Consider the following 26,263-nt stretch of genomic DNA (forward strand, 5'->3'; position numbering starts at 1 on the left):
CACCTATATTTCGATTAATGGAACAGGTTACTGTTCATGGTTCAAAAGAAAAAAAATCATTCTTATTCTCTCTTCAGTGCATCTTATAAATATAACATTTTCTTGTGTCTTGCTATTATAGTTCTCCTAACCTCTGGCAATCAATTCTATTTCTGAAGAGATAGAATACAATTTATTTATTTATCATCCATTTGCTGAAAGAAAAACTTTCAGCCTAACATATCAAAATCCATTCTATGCCAACTTTTCAGTTCAGGATAATGATTTTGTTTCCATAATTTTTAAAAACCTGCTATCACCTGTTGCTGGTATGTCATAATCTAATATTCCTTTTCTGCTAGATGTTACATTCTAAATTAATATAACACAACACCAATATTGTCTTAGTCCTGAAAGACTTAAGAAACCAGAAAAGCTGCAAGCTGCTGAAAACAGGTGTATATAGTGAAAAATGGCACCTCCACATATCAACAGGGATATCTACAGAGTTTGATCAAGAAATTCAATATGGCAACTGTGATGGTGACATTAAAGCTTTGCAGTTTGGGGGAGGGAATGTGTGTGTGTGTTACATCTGCTGAGCCCATAAAACCTGGTGAAAATTTTGACTGAACCATCAGGGCTACAGGTCTAACAAGACTATTTGCTATCTGGTATGTTTATATATACCGTATATCCTTTTACAACCGTTTATTTACTTAACAATCTTCCATATTTTAACAATCTTGCATATTTTTATACATAATCTTAAGAAATTCTAAAATTCAATATTTTGATGTGAACTCTATAGATATATTCCATATTCAGCATATACTAATTATATTATTTGGAAGGAATAAAATAATATCCACAGATAAATTGTTCTACATAAGGCAAGTACGATCTTACAAAAATATCCAGAACCACCAAGTGGTGGGATGCAAATAATTTAGCAACCGGTTTGCCCAGGGTTAGATTGGCTGTTGTGGGAGGCGTGGGCCATCCTTGTCCTCCAGCTCTGCCACACATGCAGGATAAGCATCCCACAATGGCCAACCTGACCTTGGGCCGACTGGTTGTAAATTCCCACCCACCCTTATCAAAGTGGATCTTGGGCACTGCACTACAATGGAGAAATGGGAAATGAAGTGGCCAGCATGAGAAAAGGAGGAGGAACAGGGAGAAGAAAGAGAGAAAGCACCCTCCTCTTTTCCTGGCACCAACCACTCTGTTGCCCATTTCTCCATTGCAGCGCAGCTAATTCAGTTTATTTTGTGTGAGTTATTCTTTTTAATGCAGACTACTCTGCCTTGAGGTGAGATTCAGATAGCTTTCTGCTTAGGTGGTGGCAGGTGCAGTGTGTCCCCACTGCTGTGAATCCCTGGCACATGCTGTGGCTACACTGTTTTCTCTGGGACCTTACACACCCTTTGGCCTCCTGACTGGCTGTCCCCTTTCTCTTTGGCCAGGATGTCTGAGGGGATCTCTGGCATTGGAAGCATTTTGCAATTAAGTTCCTTGTCTGAGGGGACCCTGCAGGGAAAACAAAGCCTGGTGGGACAGCTGGCTCGGGCTCTCCGCTGGCGTTTGAGCTGCCACCTTATGTGCAGGCACCACCCTATCGCCTGCTGTAAACTAAGACAGTTTTCTTGGACTTTTGGAGAGGGGTTTTTTTCCCTGCCTGGAAGGAAGTTGAATGAAAACAAGATGTGTTCTGGAAAACACAGATTTTCCAGAACACATCTAACCGGTTCACTGAACTCAGCAAAATATTAGCTACTGGTTTTAGTGGTGCAAACAGGCTGAATCCCACCACTGGAACCACCCTAAAATTTAAAAACAGGTAAGAGTATACAGAACATTCTAGGAAATAGTATTGTTCTATAGTTTCTCCATAATGGTTGAGAAATAAAAATATCTATAGCTCTGAATTAATAAGTAAATGATGCAAAACATATATGAAAATAATATTGATAAAACTCTAAAACTGCCAATGAGTAATTGTATTTTTAAACCAGGAAAGCAGATCAAAAGCTAATTTATTCTTGTTTATGATTTTCTAAGATATTTTTAATTGTTTCATGATCTTGTATCTGAATTCTGTTTATAATCTTAACTTTCCCAGTGCCAGATTTAGATGTGCTTTCTCTTAACATGCTGCTAATATTAAAAAGAGATATTTAGCACTAGCACTGAAGACTTATACACCTCTTCACAGTGTTTTACAGCCATCTCTAAGTGATTTACAGAGTCAGCATATTGTCCCCAACAATCTGGGTTCCCATTTTACCCACTTCAGAAGGATGGAAGGCTGAGTCAACCTTGAGCCAGTGAAAATTGAACTGCTGAACTGCAGCCAGCAGTCAGCAGAAGTAGCTTGCAGTAGTGCATTCTAACCACTGACCCACCACAGCTCATTAAATTAACATTTAGAAGGTGGATTTTATTCTGAAACAAAATATCCACCTTAGAACAATTTATTTAAGAATCACTCAGCAAGAAAGGTCACTGCTCTACATGAAACAGCTTCCAATATACAGGTGAAACTCGAAAAGTTAGAATATCGTGCAAAAGTTCATTTATTTCAGTAATGCAACTTAAAAGGTGAAACTAATATATGAGATAGACTAATCACATGCAAAGCAAGATAGTTGAAGTTGTGATTTGTCATAATTGTGATGATTACGGCTTACAGCTCAGGAAAACCCCAAATCCACAATCTCAGAAAATCAGAATATTGTGAAAAGGTGCAATATTCTAGGCTCAAAGTGTCCCACTCTAATCAGCTAATTAAGCCATAACACCAGGAAAGGGTTCCTGAGCATTTAAATGGTCTATCAGTTTGGTTCAATAGGAATCACAATCATGGGAAAGACTGCTGACCTGACAGTTGTGCAGAAAACTATCATTGACACCCTCCATAAGGAGGGAAAGCCTAAAAAAGTAATTGCAAAAGAAGTTGGATGTTCCCAAAGTGCTGTATCAAAGCACATTAATAGAAAGTTACGTGGAAGGGAAAAGCGTGGAAGAAAAAGATGCACAAGCAGCAGGGATGACCGCAGCCTGGAGAGGATTGTCAGTGGACTGAGGCTGGAGTCAGTGCATCAAGAGCCACCACGCACAGATGTAGCCTGGACATGGGCTTCGTATTCCTCTTGTCAAGCCACTCCTGAACAACAAACAACGTCAGAAGCGTCTTATCTGGGCTAAAGAAAAACAGACCTGGTCTGTTGCTCAGTGGTCCAAAGTCCTCTTTTCTGATGAGAGCAACGTTTGACCCAGAGTATGGAGGAAGAATGGAGAGGAACACATTGCAAGATGCTTGAAGTCCAATGTGAAGTTTCCACAGTAGGTGGTGGGAGCCATGTTATCTGCTGGTGTTGGTCCACTGTGCTTCATTAAGTCCAGGGTCAATGCAGCTGTGTACCAGAAGATTTTAGAGCACTTCATGCTTCCTTCTGCAGACGAGCTTTATGGGGATGCTGATTTCATTTTACAGCAGGACTTGGCATCTGCCCACACTGCCAAAAGCACCAAAACCTGGTAACCATGAAGTTACTGTGCTTGATAGGCCAGCAAACTCGCCTGACCTGAACCCCATAGAGAATCTATGGGGCATTGCCAAGAGAAAGATGAGAGAAATGAGACTGAACAATGCAGAAGAGCTGAAGGCTCCTATTGAAGTATCCTGGTCTCCCATAACACCTCAGCAGTGCCACAGGCTGATGGATTCCATGCCACACCGCATTTAGGCAGTAATGTCTGCAAAAGGGGCCCAAACCAAGTACTGAGTACATATGCATGCTTATACCTTTCAGAGGTCCGATATTGTTCTATGTACAATCCTTTTTTTATTGATTGCATGTAATATTCTAATTTTCTGAGATGGTGGATTTGGGGTTTTCATGAGCTGTAAGCCATAATCATCACAATTATGACAAATCACGGCTTGAACTACCTTGCTTTGCATGTAATGGATCTATCTTATATATTAGTTTCACCTTTTAAGTTGCATTACTGAAATAAATGAACTTTGGCACGATATTCTAATTTTTCGAGTTTCACGTGTACAAGGTACTTTGAAGCCACACTTAACAGTAGTTCAATTCATGCTTTTATATTTTAAAAATACGAATGAGTTAAAAAAGACAATAGTTAGATCTGTGCACTCGTGAGAAAAATTGTTAAATCTTCAACAAACACAATACAACAATGCAAATCTCTCAGCAGGTGTTAGTCTAAGCTAGGTATAAACAGCTATAGTAGCTATCCTTGAGCCTCCTTTTTATGACTTCTCTGACCATGACTGTTGGTGCAGTTTTGTATCATTCCAAGGCACAAAAATTTAAAGAGTATTCTAAGTTAAAAACCCTTATTTTTTTAAAAAAAGAATTAAACATGTATCTTACTCAAAACTCAAAAAACAGAAATTTCCCAATTCTGATCCTAAGTATTTGCAGAAATAAAATAATTAATAATATTATTGACAGTGCTAGAGTGTTGTGCATGTTAAACCAGGGCAAAGGTTCAAGGGGGTGATTTGCTTCAGGGAAGTGTTGAGTAAAATGACTTTTGAAATTTCCAAAGAAAGTAAAGCTGCCATGTTCCTATACTAACTCCAGGAAGGAGTAAGCAGATGATGTCGTATAGAGGAGGAAGAGCAAAAATGGCGTATACTGCATCAATCCCCTGCTGATATGTACACATACAAAAACCAATGCTACAATCACATTTGACCCTTTAAGAATCTCTTCATAAGCCCACCAAGACTGTCTTCTTCTCAGAAGGAGAAAAAAGGGCATGGTTGCCTTTCTTTCCCACTTGATTATGACTAATGAATTGAGTATATTTGGGTCAACTTTTTAAAAATTACATCTTACTGTTGCCAAGCAAGTTACAGGGATCTCTGCCACTTCTGTAGTGTGATCTATCACCTTAACAATCTGTAGAATGTTATTAATATTTAAAGGACATTTAAAAATATTTTAAAGATAGTGAAATCTTTTGTGAAGCCAGTTGGAAGCAATTGTACCTGATACATGTTTCTTTGAACTGCTAGCAATATTTCTTTTGGAACTAAAAAAATTCAATGCAGATAAAAATTATGAAACTGCCAGCATGAAAAGAAATTCCCTCAAATCTTACTGTTCTACTCCTCATGAATATTGCAGGGTTTTTTTTCTTGGTGGAATGAGCAAAAGAACAGATAGGGGTGAAGGGCTCTTGCATCAAATTCTGCAGGGCCTCTGATAATCCTTGATTATTTTCTTGTGCTAGACATATTTCATTTGGTTGAAGAGCTTTCAGTGTTCCTTTGTACAAGAGAATAGATGATTCCCCCTCCCCCCAGAAAATTCTGCTATGTTTTAAATAATAAATAAACAAATAAATATTTCCTTATCCAGGGGATAGGAGAGTGATGTGGTGGCTCAGCAGTTAAGATGCTGGGTTTGTCAGTTGGAAACCTGGCAGCCCAGGTTTGAGACCCAAATGCCATGTGATGGGATGTGCTCCTGTTCTTGCCCCAGCTCCTGCCAACCTTGCTGTTCAAAAGCATGCAAATGCAGTTAGAAAAATAGGCACCACTTTGGTGGGAAAGTAAGCATTCCATGATGTCATGCTGGCCATGGGACCACCTAAATGTCTTTGGACAGCGCTGGCTCAATGGTCTTGAAATCGAGATGAGCACTGCCCCCTATAGTCCACAATAACTGGAAGAGTAAAATCTGCAGGGACTCCTTTACCTTTACCAGGGATTAGAAGATGTTAGGAGGGGTGAATAAAAATGGTGGAAGTGTATGCTAAGAATATAATCTCAGCAAGGTCAGCCAAGGCATGAAGGTCATCCCAGCTGCTAAGCTAAAGCAAACAGGACCTATATTGGACAGCAGTGATATATGTGGATATCACTTCAGTTACAAAGACAATGCCATTATTTCACATTGTGCGGGAAAAGGCAATGGTAACCCAATTTGACCAAGAAAACCACATAGTTGGACAAGATAAAATAATTGACTGCATGGTGCCAGATGATGGGTCCCTCAGGTCAGATATCAAGCAATGCATTTTTGAGGAACATTGTGGATCTTCCAGAATAAAAATGATGTTTATGATATGACTTGATTCAAGCCTTTGGGACATCTAGTTGCTGATGATGCCATGCAAGAAAGAAAACCTGCTAAGAGATAATTACAGTAGAAATATGGACTGTATGGGAAAAGCACGGATGTGGAAAAAACACAACCTAATGATAGGTAAAATGAGTCAATTACATAATAACATGTTAGGCATCGGCAAATGGAAATTGACTGAAATTGTACACTTTCAGTCATAAGATTATCATATATTTATTACTTAGTACATTGAAAGAAAAAAGAATAGCATTGTGTTCATAGTCAGGAAGCTAAATATAGCCAAAACTAAATGGTCTTTTAGTTATTGAATTATTATCAATTAGACTTCATCCCTATTCCATTAATATGATGTTATCCAAGCTTATGCTTCAACCACTGATACAGATGAAGATAAAACTGATGAGTTTGAGGGTCAAATTCAAACTAAAATGGACGGAACATAAAAGCAAGATGTGCTGCTTCTGTTTGGAGACTGCAATGTCAAAGTTGGAAACCATGCAAGAACCAGAGAGGGATTAGGGGAAAAACTTTGCCGATTACCTCCCATAGACCAATTAGATCACACGGATTCCATCTGCCAGCCAATGTCGGCTGGCGACTCCCCTGGGGAAAGCCTTCTCTGTTGCAGCTCCAGCCCTCTGGAACGATCTCCCCGTGGAGGTCCGGACCCACACTACCCTCCCGGCCTTCTGCAAAGCTGTTAAGTCCTGGCTGCTCCAGCAGGCCAGGGGGCTTTCGAAATATCCAGCCCCTCGGAAATTGTGACTGTTGTATATTTTAATATGTTGTCTTGTGTATTATCCCCCTCCCTTGTTTTATTGTAAGCCGCCCGGAGTCCTTCGGGAGTGGGCGGCATACAAGCTCAATAAAACAAACAAACAAACAAACAAACAAACAAAACAAACAAACAAAACTGCAAAATTCTGATCAATGCAATGCAATACAATCCAGGAGAAGGAAATGTTTGGCTAGGTAACACAAAAAAATGGATAGGAATGATACAAAAGTTCAGGATGGGTCAAAGAGTTAAACATATGCTAGTGTTGAAGAATAAAATTAACAAAAGATCATGGAGACTCTGGAAATATATATCTGCAGATATAGAGTGCAATATTTAAAAAAAGAATATGATCTGCTTATTGGATGGTTGTGTGACCTATTTAGTGTGTGTGAAGATTCCATCTGTGCCTGATGATTAGAATAATTATTTTTCCCCTAGTAAGGAGAAGGGTGTCTAGAGTGAAAGCTAAAACTATAGAAGTTACAGTGAGACATTGTGAAGGTGTTTGGCAGAATTCAGAATTCAAAGAGCACAAGGGGTGACAAGAAACATAATTTGGGAATGTGCTGTATTTTTATACCATAAAATGGTATATATCTTTATAAAATGTGCACAGCACTTTTTTTCCTTCTCTCACTCTTTATCAAAACCCTGAAATACAAACATTTAAATCAATAGAAATAGATATATTTCTGCTAACAATATATGTATAGTATAGTACAGTACAGTATAGCAGTGTTTTTCAACCACTGTGCCGCGGCACACTAGTGTGCCGTGACATAGTGTAAGGTGTGCCATGGGAAAATTACTTTATATATAGTCAATATAGTCACAGAGTTAAATTTTTTTAACATTTTCTAATGGTGGTGTGCCTCGTGATTTTTTTCATGAAAAAAGTGTGCCTTTGCACAAAAAAGGTTGAAAAACACTGCAGTATAGTATACTTATACTATAGATATATAGTATTATCTGTACAGAAATTCTATTCTTTCAGTGGCTAGCATATTGAATAACACATATATTGCATCGTACATACCAAGTTTATATTATGTTCCATCACTTCCAGCAGATGAATAACTTTGTTTCCTCTTCCTATTTTTGTAACAATATGTTAAAAGTTGGAAGCACTGCTCTGAAAAAACAGCAAAATTTAATTGTTTCTTCTGCAATTTCATGTTCTGAGTTACACCAAAGTTTCCTTAATTTTACACTACTTTAGTGTTTTAGCAGATCACTATGATAGTTCCTCTAGGAAGATATGCTGCCTCTCTTGAATTGAACAGGGTGTGTTTCAATATGCACAAGAGCGTTGTGTGTGTAACAATGTGTATAAACATTTTTGGGTTAATAAATAAAATATATGATCATAAAAATTTAATATAGGTTCATGTAAAAATATATGTTTGCTACACTTTTGTAAAAGATTCTGTTAACCACTAGAGTTTCTTTAAGAACTTTTGGCACATTTATTCAGAGGATATATTTGGCATACATCCACATTCTTCTCATTTCCAATGAATAAATGTCTGACTGTTAATCTCCTTGCAACAGCAAATCATTTGTTTTTAATTATTCCCGACACTACTTATATTCAAGACATGAGGATGATTTAAATCTAATCCTTGAAACTTTATAAATTACCCAGTATGTTCTTTTGTAGAGAGGGGAGATTAGACTAAAATTTGAAACGATCTGTCTAGGTAAAATGCTCAATATACTAGAAAATAAGGGTTAACAAGGCTACTTACCATCTGGTATGTTTATAATTTCCATAAATCAAAGGCCTTCAAGAGAAATTTTGGTCTGACATAAAAAGGCTATTAGCAATTCAGATTAGAAGGATATCTTCTGCCTCCTATGAGCCATGTTCAACTGAGATGTTTGCTTCTTTGATGCTATGTGCTGCCTATCTGCAGATTTGCTTTGTCCTTATTACATACCAGAGAAAGTTACATCATGAACATCTATAGAGCAGTAGTATTTGTAACACAATGAGGGAGTGCAGTGGTGGATTCTGGATCCCGTTGCAAATGGTACTGTGCAACAGGGCTGAGCATCCACCACATGAATGTGCTCAGCACACACGCACACATGCGCAGTGCATGCATACTTACCACCCGCAACGCTCCAGAAGCTCGGCGGAGCATCACGCAGGCACTGTACACTCCATGCACTCTAACCCCGAAAACCTCAAATACCGATAAGGAGTGTGGAAGGGCGGGTGGGCCCTCCAGAGCACCATACTGGAACGGTACCTGGTGCTCCCAGCAGGCACGGGTACGCCCATACCGGGGCATACTGGTCGTAACCCACCACTGATGGAGTGCATAAATGTGATATTACATGCTTTGAAAAGCAGATGTCCTATCTAAAGATATGTCTTTTTTGTCCAAAGATGGGGCCTTACTGTAATGTGATGCTAGCTAGCAGTTTGAATGCTGAAAATGGTTGGATTACATTGGGGGGAGGGAAGAAATATTGCGTATTTTCCCTCTTATTACTTTGCTGATTAAGACTGACTGATAGGCTTTATTATTTGTTAATAGATAAAGGATGAGATGGAATGAGAAGGTTTTAGGCTAAAATATTAAAAAGAGTGATAAGTTACTGAAATTGTGCTTTTCTTGGTAAAGCGGAAAGTCATTTGTTTATATTTTACTTTTTTTCCTTTAACATATTTTCCTTCACTCCTTTTTGCTTTTTCATTCTTTTTTGTTTTTTTCTTCATTTGTGTTAATATTTTATATTTGTATTTTTAAACTTCAATAAAACTTTTTATTAGAAAAATAAAATAATAAGGTAGGATTTTTCTGAAAGCTTTTCTTCTGAATCTAATACTATTGAATATGAGAAAGAAAGGAATCTAAACAATTCCAAAAGTTGTGGCATGAAATCATACAGGATTCAGAAGAATAGGAGCTACATTGGGTTGTAGTACATTGAGAGCCGAGGTGGCGCAGTGGTTAAATGCAGCACTGCAGGCTACTTCAGCTGACTGCAGTTCTGCAGTTCGGCTGTTCAAATCTCACCGGCTCAGGGTTGACTCAGCCTTCCATCCTTCCGAGGTGGGTAAAATGAGGACCCGGATTGTTGTTGGGGGCAATATGCTGACTCTGTAAACTGCTTAGAGAGGGCTGAAAGCCCTATGAAGCGGTATATAAGTCTAACTGCTATTGCTATAGGATTCAGAAGAAAACTACTACACACAGACTTCATGGTATAATGAACTTCCTAGCTATTTATTAATTCATCTAATGTCTAAGTTCCCAACTCCAAAATGACCCTGACTGACTTCATAATTAAGAACATAGATAAAAGAAAAACTGAGAAGTTTTTCTGGGAAGAAGCAAATAAAAAAGAGCATTATTCTGTTATCCTGTTAGATTAAGAAATACTTTTTAAAAAGCAACAATGTAATGAATTTGGGAGTCTTCATTTACTAAACTATTTGTTTTCTTAAAAAGATATGTAAAATAGTTTGAAGCCTCTTATTCCTCTTTCTCTCACTCTCTTTTAAATTATTATAATCATATTTTATTCAATTATTATTATTGATTGAGGCTTTTATGATGCTCAATGTCAAAGGATGCTCAGTTGAAAGCCATGGTGGCTTACAAAACACCAAACTAATAGTGTGCATTCATATGAGTACTGCCTACATTTTAGAATACTTTCCTAAAGCCTATAGCCTTCAATAAACTTGAGAAGAACAATATAACTCAGACTAAACAACTCCACAGAAGGGAGCCATCACTAATCTGTGACATGACATTTTTTGGACAACATGTTTTGACATAGGTACCAATGTTCAATAAATAAGGAAAAGATTAATTAGTATATTAACACTATTGCCTGAAAGCAATAGTGGTCATATAAGTAAATGGGATACGAATCTGGATGTTGATGGATCTACATTTATTGAGAATAAAGCTTTATTGAGAAATGTCTAAGAATTGTAGTAGAATACTACAGTTAAATTTCTTTGTCTTCTTAACAAATTAGTTAAATTAGTGGCCATTCCTTATAAAGACTATGAATAAATACTATTCATTTGATTTCTTTAAAAAAGGCTGCTACTATGATGCTAGTTCATTTCCTTCCTGAAAATGTACTGTGGATATTTATCAATAGTAATATTTTACTTCTGATGCATGTAGGAAATTATGCTAGTTGTTTGAAGAAGTTATCAATTATTTTGAAATTCAAAGATTAATAGCTTATTGATGAAAATAATAAGCTATATTTTTTTTTGGCAGAAAAAATAGTATTGCTAACCATCAGCTCCTTCACTTTATTCTTTCTAGACCAAGAATGTTTTCTACTTTGTTGAAAGTAAAAAGTCTGTGGTACAATAAGTACCAATAAATCCTGACATTGTGGTGATTGTTCAGTTTGGGAAGAGCAGATTAATTGTCTATAAAAGGCTTGCCCTATCTAGCACTGCAGCAAAATGTAGTGTACCATGTCCAGAAAGGTTTTATTAAAAAGAATGAGGGCTTTCTTTTGTCAGTCTTAGACAAAACCACTTGCCTGTCTAGCTAAATGTCATACAATTCCATAGAATGCCAGATATAAAAGGATAGCTGTTTGAACACTTCCAAATATTTATTGCTAAGAAGTAGCTGTAGTGCAGCTAGTGCTAGCTATTAAATTCAGAATCCATACAAAACCTTCAGCTTTATTGATGATTGTGAAGCAGGCACTTTGGAAATTTACCATATAAGTCTGGACAAACAGAAAGCTTCAAGGAATCCAGCCATCCTGACAAGGAAGTTAGTAATGTTAGTTTATCATCTTACACAAAGTCTTTAATCTTAGAATTGATCTGAAAAAGAAAGGCGCTACCCTTTGTAATATACTAAGGTTGGGGGACTAAAGAATTTTCAGATGTGGCCATGTTTATGTTAACTGCTGTAGTTGTAGTTCAGCTGCAGACTTCTCAGAATAGCTTTTCCTCTACCTTTATATTGATCAAGTCTTTAGTGTCTGGATTTCAAGAAGGAGAACACAGCCACTTGTGGGTCAGATGGAACAACTCTATTGGCTAGATTAGGTCTATGGGTAGAGGTTCTTTACTTATTATCAGCATATCAGTTATATGCTGATAATAATGCTGAAATCATTCACTGAAATGTGCTCGGAATATCCCTTCCTTTCCTTTTTGACAGAGCTCATTACAAATTTGGTGATCCTTCCAAGATGACAAGTGTAAGGTAGGGTCACATATCTATGATCATATTGGTGTATTCATTTTAATAAAACTTGCTAAATCAGGCCTGTGCGTTCAGAGGTGTTCAAAATACCAAATTGAGATTGACAAGGACTAACTGTATAGATCAGCAATACTTCAATTAACACTACTATTCATATTCTATCAATTTATGTAATTTTATTTTCAATTGTTGACTGAATAGAAAGTCAGTTTGATGCAGTGCTAGGGAGGTATTGTATAGGTATTACAGTAATATCAACCATACATATTCACCACTTTCAGTAGGGCGTATTCTCATGTAAATGAAAAACATAGTACAGATACTAAAAAAAGATTACAAATCTACATCTAATTCAGTCAACAAAATTCTCAGCAGGGTAGTCTTTATCCTATAGTTTCTATGGATGGCTGTTGCGCTTAGAACAGTCCTTTCCAAAAATTGTACTTGGATGTAGAATGTAAGTGTTATGTTGATCTGAATTTCAAGATCTCAAAGACATTATCACCTTCAGGCTAACATCATTTATAGACGGATGCTAAAAAAGTTTTCCATAGTCTTCTTCATGCTATTTCAATTAGATATCTTCAAATGAGTAATTTGATTATAAGTTTCTTGATTTGTGTATTTTTCACAGAAAAAGCATCATATCGGCTCCAATTCTGTTTGTAGAATATGTTTAAAATATATTATACACTTACTGTACAATGAAAGAACAAATAAAACAGAAACTGTGGAAAAGTAGTAAAAATCTACTAGTTATAATGTTTTTGTTAATAAGCCTAAATGTTTTGATGAAATATCTGAATAACTTTTACCTATTTTCCCACTTTCATTTGGGCTTCTGAATGTGACTCCAAATTACTTTATATAAGACAACAAAATGAAATCCTTAGTATGTTGTTTTTCTCCCCCTCACGTATGTCAATTTTCTTTGCCCCCTTGATTTCCTTTTTGGTTCCTCAGTATTGACTCCAGGACTTGTCTGGACATATCCCTACAAATTTTTTGGCAAGATTTGGGGGATAGTTTGCCATTGCCTACTTCCTAGGGCTGAGAGAGAGAGTGACTGGTTCAATGTCACAGCTGAATTTGTGCCCAAAGTGGGAATAGAACACATGGTCTCCCAGTTTCTAGCCTGATGCCTTCAGCACCTAACTGGCTCTCTATTCCATGTAATAAAGCATGGAATATATTTAACCACATGTAGGTTATATTTAACCTACATATTTTTAAAATATTACCATTTCAGGCACCTCAGAATAGCTATCTGGAATTTTTGAGAAGCCTAATTAGAAGAAAATCTATTAAATGCAATGCTTCTTAGGGTGTATAGAATCCTGAAGGTTGGGATTCTAATGCATCCAACTCCTAATGGATAATCTCCAACAGTTTGGCTTGATTGCATTTTTTGACACAAGAGGCAAAATTAGATACTAAATATGACTGTGAGCTCACAATCTGTTCATGATATCAAGGAATTAATCAAACACATTGCTTTCTAACTGGAAGAAATCCCAGAAGTGGTGAGCAGGCATTCCTTATTTCATTTGCTACTACTATCATTTATATCCCTTTCTATGTTACACCCAGTCATATCATAATGTGTATGCATATACAGTAGATAAATCAGAGCTCAACAAATCATGATGCAGTGATCAAATACTGTGGTCAAATAAGGGAACATCAAATCATCCAATCATTTCTATGAAGATCAGATGATTTGCTTTATAGTACAGTATTCCATCTCAGATGTACACATGGGTCTGATTAACAAAGATATAGACATTTATTCTACACAGATTGACTTTGATTAATTCTCAATGCTTGATTGGGTGATGCTTTTCAAATTTGTTACAGCTAGATAATTCATCTATGAAAGGTAAATCATGGATTGGAATCTATGATGATGGTATCTGACTAGCTGCAGAAATATTTGTTTTGCTGCTATCAAGATACAAGATACAATTTTGGAGCGAATTTTGTAGTCATATGAAGACTACAGTAAAAAATAGCTATAAGTACTTGAGAAATTATCTATGAAGTTGTTTTTATTTCAGGATTTCATGGGCAATTAAGATAAACATTTGCATCCCAAACCAAAGTAAAGAAAGCTGAACAATAAAGAGTATAGTTTTTGATTAGAAGTAATAAAAGATTATGAAAACAATAAGTGATATGATGTATCAAAACTAATACTAAAGGCACTGAAGCATAACAAGGTAAGGAGGTTGAACAACAGAACCAATAAAAGCACCAATTATTTACTTGAAGGTTACAAATAGAGTGCTTAGATGTTGAAAGTAGGTTGACTAATTATTTTTACTGATTATAGAAATTTCTATTTTGAAGTTTCTGATCCTGCAAAACTTCTGCTCCAATAGCATATATCTTTAAGTATTTTATTTGTCAAGAGCAGGGTTGTCAAACTCGCATCATCACGGTGGCACCATGTGATGTATTGGGACTTTCCGCTTCACTAAACTGTGTGGGTACGGGGCCAGCATGTGATGCATCTGGCCCATGGGCTGTGAGTTTTACACCCCTGCTCTAGAGAACACTCAAACCAGTGGTGGGTTCCTACCGGTTTGGCCAAACTGGTAATGGTTTGGCGGCCTGGGTCACTGGAATTGGCAGCGACCCACACTGCCACACACCCCAAACTGGTTCTTCAAGTGGCGCCATAGGTGCTGCCATCTTGGTTTTTGCTTCTGCACATGCGCAAAACAATTTTTATTGCACTGAACATGCACGCTCAGTGCACATCAAGCATGCAAAGCGCCCACGAATGAACTTGCAGTAGTGACTACCGGAACCCACCCTTGACTCAAACAATTCATCTACTCCAGGTGCTATATTCCCTACAGAACTCTTTTTCTTATTTGAAAATCTGACACCTGCAATATTCATCTGGATTTAATGGGTCCAGTTGGTAAAATAAACAGGAGGTACCTGAAACAGTCACATTTTGAAAAAAAGTAACATAATGCACATCACCATAAAATTGGGTGTTACCACATCATAAAATATGATCTAAAATTACATAACCGCTTTTTCTATTCCTGGCAACAAAGCAGATCCAGTTCATTACTAGAATCTACAGAACCAAAGAGCTATCTTCCCTGAATTATGATTCTCAGTTTTGAAAAGCATGCTTCACCTAAAGGAATTTTAATCCCCATTTGTGAGATGACATGGAGATGTGTGTCAGTGATTCCAAGCAAAAGACAAGATAGAAACTTCATCAAGATATAAGCCCTTGAGCAAAGTATATATCCAGTAGAGGCCCAGGCTGACTTAATAAAAAGCACTGAAAACTATCACCAGCTTTGCACATTTTATATCTATGGTGACATTTGATGCTTCTGGCCTCAAAAGAAAAACAGACCTTTCTTAAATTTTGCTTAGCAGAAAAATTGCCAATGCCTTTACTAGCAAAAATCAGTTGTTGATATACTTCTCCCTTAATGAAGATACAAGCTTTGGGTTTCTTTTTTTGTTTAATGAAATCTCTCCAGGCTATATTGTCAAATTTGTGATACCCAATTACTGTTGCAGAAGATACAAAGCAAACAAGGGGTCAGAAAGATGGGAAGACTGCATACTTTACCTGTTTAGTTCTCATTTTGGAGTCTTCTGACAGATTGTTATATGTATAATGGGCCTGTGTAACTCCACAAAAAAGAACTGCCACTATTCCTGAAAAAAACAAAAAAACAACACACACACATCAAGCTGTTTTCATTTCATCCCAGAATGTATTCAAAAGAAAAAAGGGAAGGGTGGAGGGGTGGAAGGAATTTGCCTGCTTGAAAAATAATTAAATAACATTAACTGCCAATAAAAAAGCCATAAGAACATGTTATAATAATTTGCTTCAATGAACTAGAATGTAGCTTTGATCAAAATAATTTGAGGTCAGGAAGCTCTTGCATCTTGCTGTAATGTACCTGCTTAATATACATCTATACAATTTTGTTGTTTGCAGACTGTCTAAATCAGAACTGGACATGTTTTGGCCTTTGGGCCACATCTGGTCTTTTGGCTGTTCCTGTCTGGCTCATGTGAGGTCAATTAAAAATTAGAAACCAAACATAAATAAGTTGTACACTATGCACACAATTGAGCAGATTTAAGTTCAGCCTTTTGGTTTAGCCATTCACAACAGTCCCCTTTCTCATGTGGCCGCTTGGGAAAATTACTTGTCCATCCCTGGTCTAACTTTCAGAATTGCTGTGAAATCATCTAAATACAACACTGATCTTCAATATGATACTATCCTAATCTGGTATATTCTCAATTGGGTCAGTCTTTTGCAGTATGGATAGGCAGACTGTCTTATCAGGATGTCACCTAACAACATATTACATAATTTGGTAAATTGGGCTCATGTTTCTAGCTGTGCTTGAATTTGCAATCTGGAAATGCTTTTCTCAGATGTTGATGCTAAATGAGTCAATAATTCCAAAATAAAAGCAACAATTCAGGTTGTTTTCTTAGAAACATGCAATATTGCATAACAAATTATGTTGAAAATAATATCACCAAGATTAATTTCTACACACCAGCTAGTTATTGTCTAGCCTCTTGATTTCACTGGGATCTCCTGGGAAGTGTAAGATAGCACTCTGGGACTGAGTTTGTACAACAGAGACAGTTAAAATGTGCAAATAGCTAAAGTTTGCTTTTGCAGATAAAATCGCATTACAATGAATTCTCAACTGCATTATATTCTTGGAAAGTTTTATTCAATTTCTTTCTGACATTATCCAGTTTTTATTTCAAAATGCTGTTGATTACATAGCAATTGTTAAAAGAAAAAATATTCATAGGTTCCTTTCTCATTAAAAGTTAGAGAAGGTCTTCACTATCTGGAACTAAAAATATTTCCTTCATTGGGAACAATTTCTTACTAAACTGGATGTTTATTTCCAACAAAAAAGTTAGAGGTTCAGTTTTAAATACTGAAATGCTGAATTGATTGGTGCAACTTGGAGAAATAAAATTGTGGTTGCAGATATAATACTCTTAATTAATTGTTGATTACATACAAAGTAGCTCTGCCTAAACTGAAAAACAAAAGATTTATGGTTTTGTGAAGAATTTATTTTCAGATGCTGAAATTATCACCTGCAATTCCTTTTTTGATGAGAAAATTTTAAAGATGATACATATTATTATATCAATATGTTTTATTATGCATTATATGTTTGAAGGATGGGTTTACTCCTGCAAAAGATGACAAGGAAAAAGGAACCAGCAGAATATCCTGAAAATATACTGCTACAATGACATCTCTGAGTCATAATGTAAATGAGGCAATATATTTCCTAATATCCTGCTAAGAAATTTCTTATTATAGGCTTATTATAATAGGCTTATTATAGAGCAACCAGTAATATTCCCTCCTTTGCAACATGGCTAAAGCAGGCATAATTTTATAAAACATTCAACAAAACAACACGTCAGCTTAGGGAAGTAGAACCAGGTCCTTAAGACTTGCATAAATTATGTCAGGGTTTGTGCAATATGAATTCAATTCCAGCAGAGGCACCACCAAAACCTCCATCCACTTTATGTAATGATTAAGGTCTCATAAAACCATCCATTACATTCTTGGCAAAAATCTCATATTAGCAATAGCAATAGCACTTAGACTTATATACAGCTTCATAGTTCTTTTACAGCTCTCTCTAAGCAGTTTACAGAGTATATACAGAGCATATTGCTCTCAATAATCTGGATTCTCATTTTATCCACCTCGGAAAGATTGAAGGCTGAGTTAGCCTTGAACCGGTGAGATTTGAACTGCTGAACTGCAGCTAGCAGTCAGCTGAAATAGCCTGCAGTACTACACTCTAACCACTGCACCACCTTGGCTCCATATTGTGTCTGAAACTCAGGCCCCTGGCTACACACATTATATAATAAACCCAACTGATGCCTATAGCCCAACTTTAACAAAGGGTCTCTCTTTAAATTATACGTGAAGTAAACCCCCTGGAAGCCATTACTGCTTCCCAGTGATATCCACCCCTAATCCTCCAGCCCATTTTCATGTGTCACACTTGGACCCCCAAGGGAAGAACTCACCCTGAAAACATGCCAGGTCAATGCCTCATCAAAGATAAGATCATTTGTCATTATTAGTGGGAGGTTATGATCACTGACAATTTAGTGATCTGACTTCTGAAAGAGAATCCAGGAGACTCAACTGAAGATAGCACAAATGCCTTCCCACATGTAATCACCCCACAATTGTATTGATATCTTCCTTTGCCTGCCATCACCTGAATATTATGGCCTATCCTAGTCTACCTTCAGGTTTCCCAAATATCCTGCCATCACAATCTCAAACACAGGCCCCAGACAACAAATCATCTATCAACTTAATTGCCTAGCCTTACCCACAATAAACAACCCCCACAACTGCTTCTTCAACATAGCATTTGAAGAATATAGCTCAGGGGTCCACAACCCCATGGCTGCACATGCTACCGGTCCACAGCCTGTTAGAAACTGGACTGGGCAAGCAGCAGGTGAATGAAGCTTCATGTATACATACACGGGATCTAGAATTAGCACATAATGTTAATTTATTTAATTCTAGATAAAAATTAGCAAGCTGACCACATAGGATCACATTTATTTCTTTAAAGCCCTGGACCTGATCTCTTACAGTAAATTAAAATTATATTATAAACTAAATAATAATTATAATTACATTAATTGACTTACATTGAATTACATTAATTGACTTAATGTAATTAATAATCTGGGTTTGATGTTGGTTTTACTTTTCCACTTTTCCTTGTCTGATCTGGGTTTTTATAATTTAGGCATGATGTGTGTTTGTTTTTAAATCTTAGACATACTAAATGTGTCCATCTACATTGGTTGCCTACTCTAGAGCTTTTTCAACTTCACCAAGATTTTGATTTTCAGGTCTAATCCACTTAAAGCTACTTATAATCAAGCGATGAAGTTATTTATAACTCCATTACTTCTGATGCTCCTTATACTTCTGACAGCATTGTATATGCTGTATTGATTGACACCATGGAAGAACAAATAATGTACTAAATATATAACATGAAAAATCTGTTGACTAATCATGGGATTCAATTGATTGGAATGATTATTGGTATTTTTAACTGAGGTTTAGGTTTTTCCTCATCAAAGAATAAAGTTCTGGACTCCACAAATTATTGGGAGAAAGAAAATGATAGAGGTTCAACTAAGCCCTAAATCTTATAACTGAGAACTGTATTGAAAATATTTGACAGAATTTTTTATTTCTGTCAATGTATTATATTTCTCTGGAATTGTTAACTGATTCTTTTGGGTAAGAAAAGTCCTCTGGAAATAATTTAAAAATGCTTCTGGGCAAGTCTGCCAAATCCAAGGTGGCAAGATCACTCTCTGAAGTGTTTTAATTAGAACGTCTCACACAACTGGATGTCAGAGTATTGCTTTTAGGCTTGTGTCAATTGAACTGTGTCACTGAATGTGCCAGTGAAAACAGGCAAGCTTGACAGTACTTGCAGATTTTCATCCGAAAACTCCAGAAAAACATCATGAAAGTGACTGAATGAAACATTTCAAGCAGTTGTATAGGGACATAACACTTTACCATGACATCTGAATACCAACTTTTGAACCTTGTTCTAAATAAAGATAAATTTTACATATTTATGTTTGTTAGGTGTTATCATTCCCTTTAACCAACCTCACATGTATGAATTATGAGGTTTCTGTTTTATAGTAGATTCTATAGAGAAAATTGAATTATAAATTCAGAATACTGTGAATTCAGGGAGAAATAAAAATAAAATAAAAATACAGGTACTAGAGTTGAGCTGAAAGCTTTAAGGATCACTTCCTTAAAAACACGAATAAAAAGAACTATTACTGGAAAGGATTTTTCCCAGTCCTACGAAGAATAGAGCAGGAGAACCATAATTTTCTCTGGTTGTATATCATAAGCATAAGCTCTCCTCCACAAAATCTAATATACATATTAATCCTGAAATATGCTAGCTGTCAAAGAATATCCAATTCTCTTCCAATAGCGCTTATCAAGGAATTAATTACATATGTAAAATATGTAGCATATGAAAGGTGATAATGATATAAATTTCCAGAAGAATCCAGTTGGAAGCCATTTCATAACACTAGTTTATGCATTTATAGTATTTCCTATTTCACAAACATCTGACATTAAATTTTATTGTACAAACTGGAAAAGATAATTACTTGTAATAATCTGAGCAATTTCTTTCAAATGAAATTAATAACAGTTTGTAATTTTTTGTATGGTTTCTTTTTTAAAAAAAAAATCTAATTGCATCTGGATTAGGCACACGTTGACTTCTAAAAAAAATTATAACTGCTATATAAATTTAAAACCCATCTGTGAGCATTATAACAATTAAAATTACTGTTATTCCATATATATAAATGGACAGGAAAAATCTAAATCATATCAGAGAAGAAATTTCAGTATGTCACTTAAGTGTGAAAAAATGACTTCTCCCAATTATATGCTGCATAATTTTATCCTATGTCTTAAGATCTAAAAACAAAACTTCATGCTTAGAGAGGCCATATGTTCAGCAATAAAATTATCATAGAAAACTCTAGTTTCATTAATGTTTTTGTAATGTTAGATTCTGAATAAAAATCTTCAAACATTTCTAAAAAAACAGAAATAGATGAAAGTATCATATTACAGGAGTATCTACTTTGTTATAATGATATAAAACGTACTTATTATATTTGTATCCCGGCTTTATTACTTTATAAATGTTTTATTTTATAATTATTAGAAATCAATTTCATATTTGTTCACTACTTCTTTCATATGACTTACAAATATTCCACTAATGCAATTCATATAATTTATTCCATAAATTTAAAGAGATTATCCATTAATTTAAATACTTTCATCTTCTAAACTTGCTTCCTTGCTTCCTGTGAATGAGAATAAATTAATGTACACACACACACTCACACACACACACACACACACACACACACTCCACCTAGATTCCCATCACACTATTCTGTTTCTGTGATTAGCAATGTTATATAGAGCAGAGAGAGACATAGAAAAAAAGTAACAGTAACCCCCCAAAAATCAAAACAATGGGATAAGAAAAGTAAAAGGAAACAACTGAAACCAATTTATATTTATATCTCACAAGAACTTTTTAATCTTGCAAACCATCTTTGCTTCCACAAAATTCCTACATTGGTTCACACATTGCCTTTTTTTCTTGAAATTTCTTACATTTTTCTTTTGAGGAAATCACCAAGTTCATTCATAGGATTCTCCATTTTCAAAATCTATTGATCTATTCACTTTTTCATATGTTTAATTTAAATCAATCATCATGCACATTATCAAAAAAAGAGCCAAGGTGGCGCAGTTGTTAGGGTGCAGTACTGCAGGCCACTTCAGCTGACTGTTATCTGCAGTTCAGCGGTTCTAATCTCATCGGCTCAAGGTTGACTCAGCCTTCCATCCTTCCAAGGTGTGTGAAATGAGGACCCGGACTGTGGTGGCGATACGCTGACTCTGTAAACCGCTTAGAGAGGGCTGAAAGCCCTATGAAGCGGTATATAAATCTAACTGCTATTGCTATTGCTATCAATACAATCACATAAACCCAACAAGCTTTTTTGATAATAGTTTCTCACTTTTGCATTCAGTCCACATTCATTCAATAGCCATTCATTCTTTACTGTATTGATTCTTCCTTTACAGTATGTTTTAGTTAGCACATTAATACACTTCATTCATCTATATGTTTTTCCTGATGTACAGTACTCAGCTTTTATATTCATATAATAAAATAGGAAAATATATCCTTTTACACACAACCATTGTTGCTGTTTTTGATTAATATTCATTTTTTTCAACAAACTATGCACAATACTACATATTATTTTTCTACCAAGAATTTTACCTCCTAAAATCTCTCCAACCATTTCTCCATTTTTGTTGAACACAAAAATACACAAATTCCACACATACTGTTGTATGATTTCACACATACCTTTGTATTACAGCAGAAAACTGAAGCCCCCAATTACTTCAATAGCATGAAATACTTACCTGTAAGGCCAGCAGCTTCAGCAGACAAGAAAGCACTCCATGATAAAAGGAAAAACAAGCCAGTTTCCAACATGGGGAACTCACACAGTTTAGTAAACTTTGTCAAGTGCTAAAGGAAAAATAAAGCTAAGGAAAAAGAGCAATTGTTTTAGTTTGTCAGACTTGATTTTGTAACATTACGTACCAGTATGACAAGAATGCTTATAAACTTAGCACTATTTTGAAGAAGTGAAGTAAAATTTTAGAGTGCTCCTAATTTATCATAAATTATCTTCAGCAACTGGTTGGATTTATATAAGTTACTGGAAATTCTTAATCATTGATAATTCAGTTTGTAACAATTAGGTATAGCAGTTAAACATTTCTGGCTGAGAGCAGAGCTGTAATATTATTTGGTATCAAGGCCTGTAGTCAGTTTTTGAGTGGATATGGTACATGAGTATGGTACGGTTAAGTTAATGTGTGCCTATTTTCATGTACGGTACTAGATTCCAATGGATACTAATTAATTTAAGTGTAATTGACTATAATTTTAAATTAATTACGATATTTTCCCATGTAGTCCACAACTGTTAAATTATAATTTGGAGTCCCTTTTTAAAATGTTCTGGTGGCTTTGATCTTTTAATATGATGGAGACATCAAGCAATGAATGTTTGATGTAATGTAGACCAATTCACATATCCATTGTCTGTGGAAAAATATAAATCCAATGGGTGCAATGGAAATAAGTGCTGTACGAGTCTTTTTCTTTCTCAGAATTCTGACTGCATACAAAACTAATACAAAAATCTTCTCATATCTTGGAAAGGTAGTCTTGACCAGGTCACAAAATTATCCATGCTGTGGATAATTTCTCTTTGAATCTTAAGAAAAGAGATATTTTAGCTAGAAAGGTTCCTTCCAGCTAATTCATTCTATTCTATTCTAAATAGCTTGCAGTGATAAATAATTTCCATTTCCAACAAGTCTATCCTTTTGACAGACTACTGAAAAAAAACTTAATTATGTTTGTATGAATATTTATTTTACATGCAACTTCAAGGAAAGTATTCCTGGCTATGTCTATAACAGTTCATGCTTTGAAATAATTGAATATATTACTGATTTGGACAGATATAACTTTAATTTCCACTCATTAGTTCTATTCATATGATTCCTAAATCTAGTTTAACTTTGCTTTTCAGGTCATAGAAATAAATCTGTTGTAAAGTCAAATGGCAAACAGGATGACCAATTTAGAATGAGCTCAAGGATTATAATATTTCAAGCTCAGGAGAAGGTCATTGCGAGCTTAATGGAACCTATTTACTGTTAAATTAAAAAGTAAAAATAGGCATATTAAGATTTTAGTAACTCAATGAGGAAATATTACATAGAGACATTTTATCCAGAGACAATAATTTCATTCAATTGTGTTAAGGCATTATTTGTGCAGTATGTTGCATATATTATCTAGAAACCTTTATGTTCACTCTGTGTTATGTTCACTGATTATGGTTCAATCAGTGAATTATGTTCACTGATTGTCCAAGGCAATATGGCAAAGTGTAAAGTAAGCACTTAATATGAATATATGATAACGTCACTGAGTATGTGGCCTGTTTGCCCTTTTGAATTTTGGCTCATGTTTAAATTAAAAATTAGTGCATTAACAACCCATAGAAACTTATCACACTTTTCTTTGGCAGAGAGCCGAAAATCATGGCTATGGAAATTGGTGGTTTTGCCACTCAATGTTACTAGTACAGCCTGTAGATATTCAAGAGATTGTAAGAGTTTTCTGACATTTATTTAACAGTATTAAATAAAATTGATCTATTCAAGGTGAAGAAACTTTGGAATTTGGTATGATCTGGTGGTCAGTAAGGTACAATACTGAGTCAGCTCAGAGACAGCTTAGATTCAAGCTACCCAAAATATGCTTGGATTGTTTCTGCTGACTAAAGTGAGGTGCCTATGCAACTGTTGTAGATGAAGATTAAACTTGATGGAAAGCCCTTTCTATTATATACATCTGCCTAAGATGTAATACAGCACAGGTTCTAATCCCAGTAAGGGTATGGCTAGCTGATGAGAGCTAAATAGCTTGAAATAGATCTATACTAGTCTCCCTTTATTTATTTATCAGCACAAATACAACATATATATAACATACACAGAGCTGCTCTTCTGGGTTCTGGCACACTGGTCTTTGCAGGCACCGGAATGATGGAAAATAGCCTGAAAATGTCCAAAAACCAGGCAGCTTTCCGGGCCCTTTCTGGGCCTTTTCCATGCCATTTTCAGGATATTTTCCAGCATTCCGGTTTCCACGAAGACTAGCTTGTGCCCACGAAGACCATTACAAAAACAGCCTGAAAACTGCCTGAAAAATGGCACGAAAATGCCCCTAAATGGCCCCCAAAACAGAGGCATGTGCATGCCGGCCAACTGGTCTTTGGATTTTGAATGATCCGGCGTACGGTTCCAGTTCTAGTTTGGACCCTTGGTGAGTGCCGGTTTGGGCACTTGGTGCCAAAAAAGTTCGCCATCACTGGCATATACTAATTAAGGTTATTAAATCTGGATTTTAAAAAGTGGTATTGTATTATCCAGAAGGAATAGACTGATTATTATTTTTATTATTTTAAGAGCCAAGGTGGCGCAGTGGTTAGGGTGCAGTACTGCAGCCACTTCAGCTGACTGCTAGTTCTGCAGTTCAGCGGTTCAAATCTCACCCCGGCTCAGGGTTGACTCAGCCTTCCATCCTTCCGAGGTGGGTAAAATGAGGACCCAGATTGTGGGGGCAATATGCCGACTCTGTAAACCGCTTAGAGAGGGCTGAAAGCCCTATGAAGTGGTATATAAGTCTAACTGCTATTCTTTCTATATTTTGTTAAAATTCTCATTAAATGAATTTTGATTTATTTAGCAAGCTTCGGCCTTTTTATTTAACAAAATAGCAGGGCCGTTGGCAATATTGTAAAACTATTGTAAAAAAAAAATCTTTATTATGAGAGTATATTTGGAAAGCTATGGATCTGTATATGTTTTTGTTAATGCAGAGTATGGAAAAGTCTGGTTTTTGCCTCTGAAGCGTCATTACACCTTTTTTTCTGTATGTTTTAAAAAGTTATACGATTCTTTTAAATACCTGTCAGATTTCTATGCTATTTCTTCAAAAAGAAACTTATCTAGCAAGGAAAGAATACAGGATCTGTGAAAGAACAAACTTTTGCAAATGTCAGTTAAATTTCACAGCTTTACATTGTATATTTAAATATAATTTACCCAAAGGCTGTGAAATATTTTCTGACCTCAGTGAGCCTATAATTATATTTTTATTTTCAGGGTAGCTAGCAACATAACCCAAAAATGTCAACGACGAAAAAACAATCTTCCTAAACTAGGATGGGAAAAAAACAGTGATAAAGTAGCAGCAAAACATGTGTATTGGCATAAAAATGTTTTAATTTGTCTAGTGAAAGATAAAGGCACAACCACTGTATTTTTAAAGGGACTTTTTAAAAAAAAATAGCTTCCAGAGGTGTTCCTATTAGTATTTTGTGACAAATAAGCAAACCATCATAGCTGTAGCTTTCCCTTTCCTGAATCACAGACCATTTGCATCTAATGAAGTGGACTGTGATCTGGAAAAGTGAAAGTGGTAATAAACTAGTCTTCATGGTGCTATGTGGTTCTTTATTGCTTTTAAAAAAATGCAGTGAAGCTAGTGAGGCTGTATATTGAAGTGAAAGACAGACACAAGATCTTTTGCATTAGCAATTTATAGCATAAACCACCCTTTGTTAATAAAGAAAGCTTTACACTACACAGTGACGTCTAGGTAATGTTGTAAATTGCTACTCTGGAGATACTCCATAAAGGGAATGCACGCTTTGTTCCTTGCTCACATTCCTCAAAGAACCGTCCTATCTTTGAGCATTTTATCTCCACAGGGGCAAAAACCTGTTACTTATAAATTGTTAACTCCTCTTTCTCTTATAGCAATAGCTCTTATTCTACACTGCTACAGAAAAGTGTCTCCTAGAAGCAC

The 26,263-nt window shown here is 35.8% G+C and overlaps 1 protein-coding gene across 1 annotated transcript in view; it reads right to left on the reverse strand.

The window, feature by feature from the left end:
- Nucleotides 1–26,263, reverse strand: part of SLC9A9 (solute carrier family 9 member A9) — a 248,132-nt gene that overhangs the window by 121,087 nt on the left and 100,782 nt on the right. The window contains 2 exon segments of the mRNA XM_032225596.1: nucleotides 15,715–15,803; nucleotides 22,225–22,330. Of these exon segments, the coding sequence (XP_032081487.1) occupies nucleotides 15,715–15,803; nucleotides 22,225–22,330 (195 nt within the window).

This window comes from Thamnophis elegans, chromosome 10 (genome assembly GCF_009769535.1).
Source record: "Thamnophis elegans isolate rThaEle1 chromosome 10, rThaEle1.pri, whole genome shotgun sequence".
NCBI lineage: Eukaryota > Metazoa > Chordata > Lepidosauria > Squamata > Colubridae > Thamnophis > Thamnophis elegans.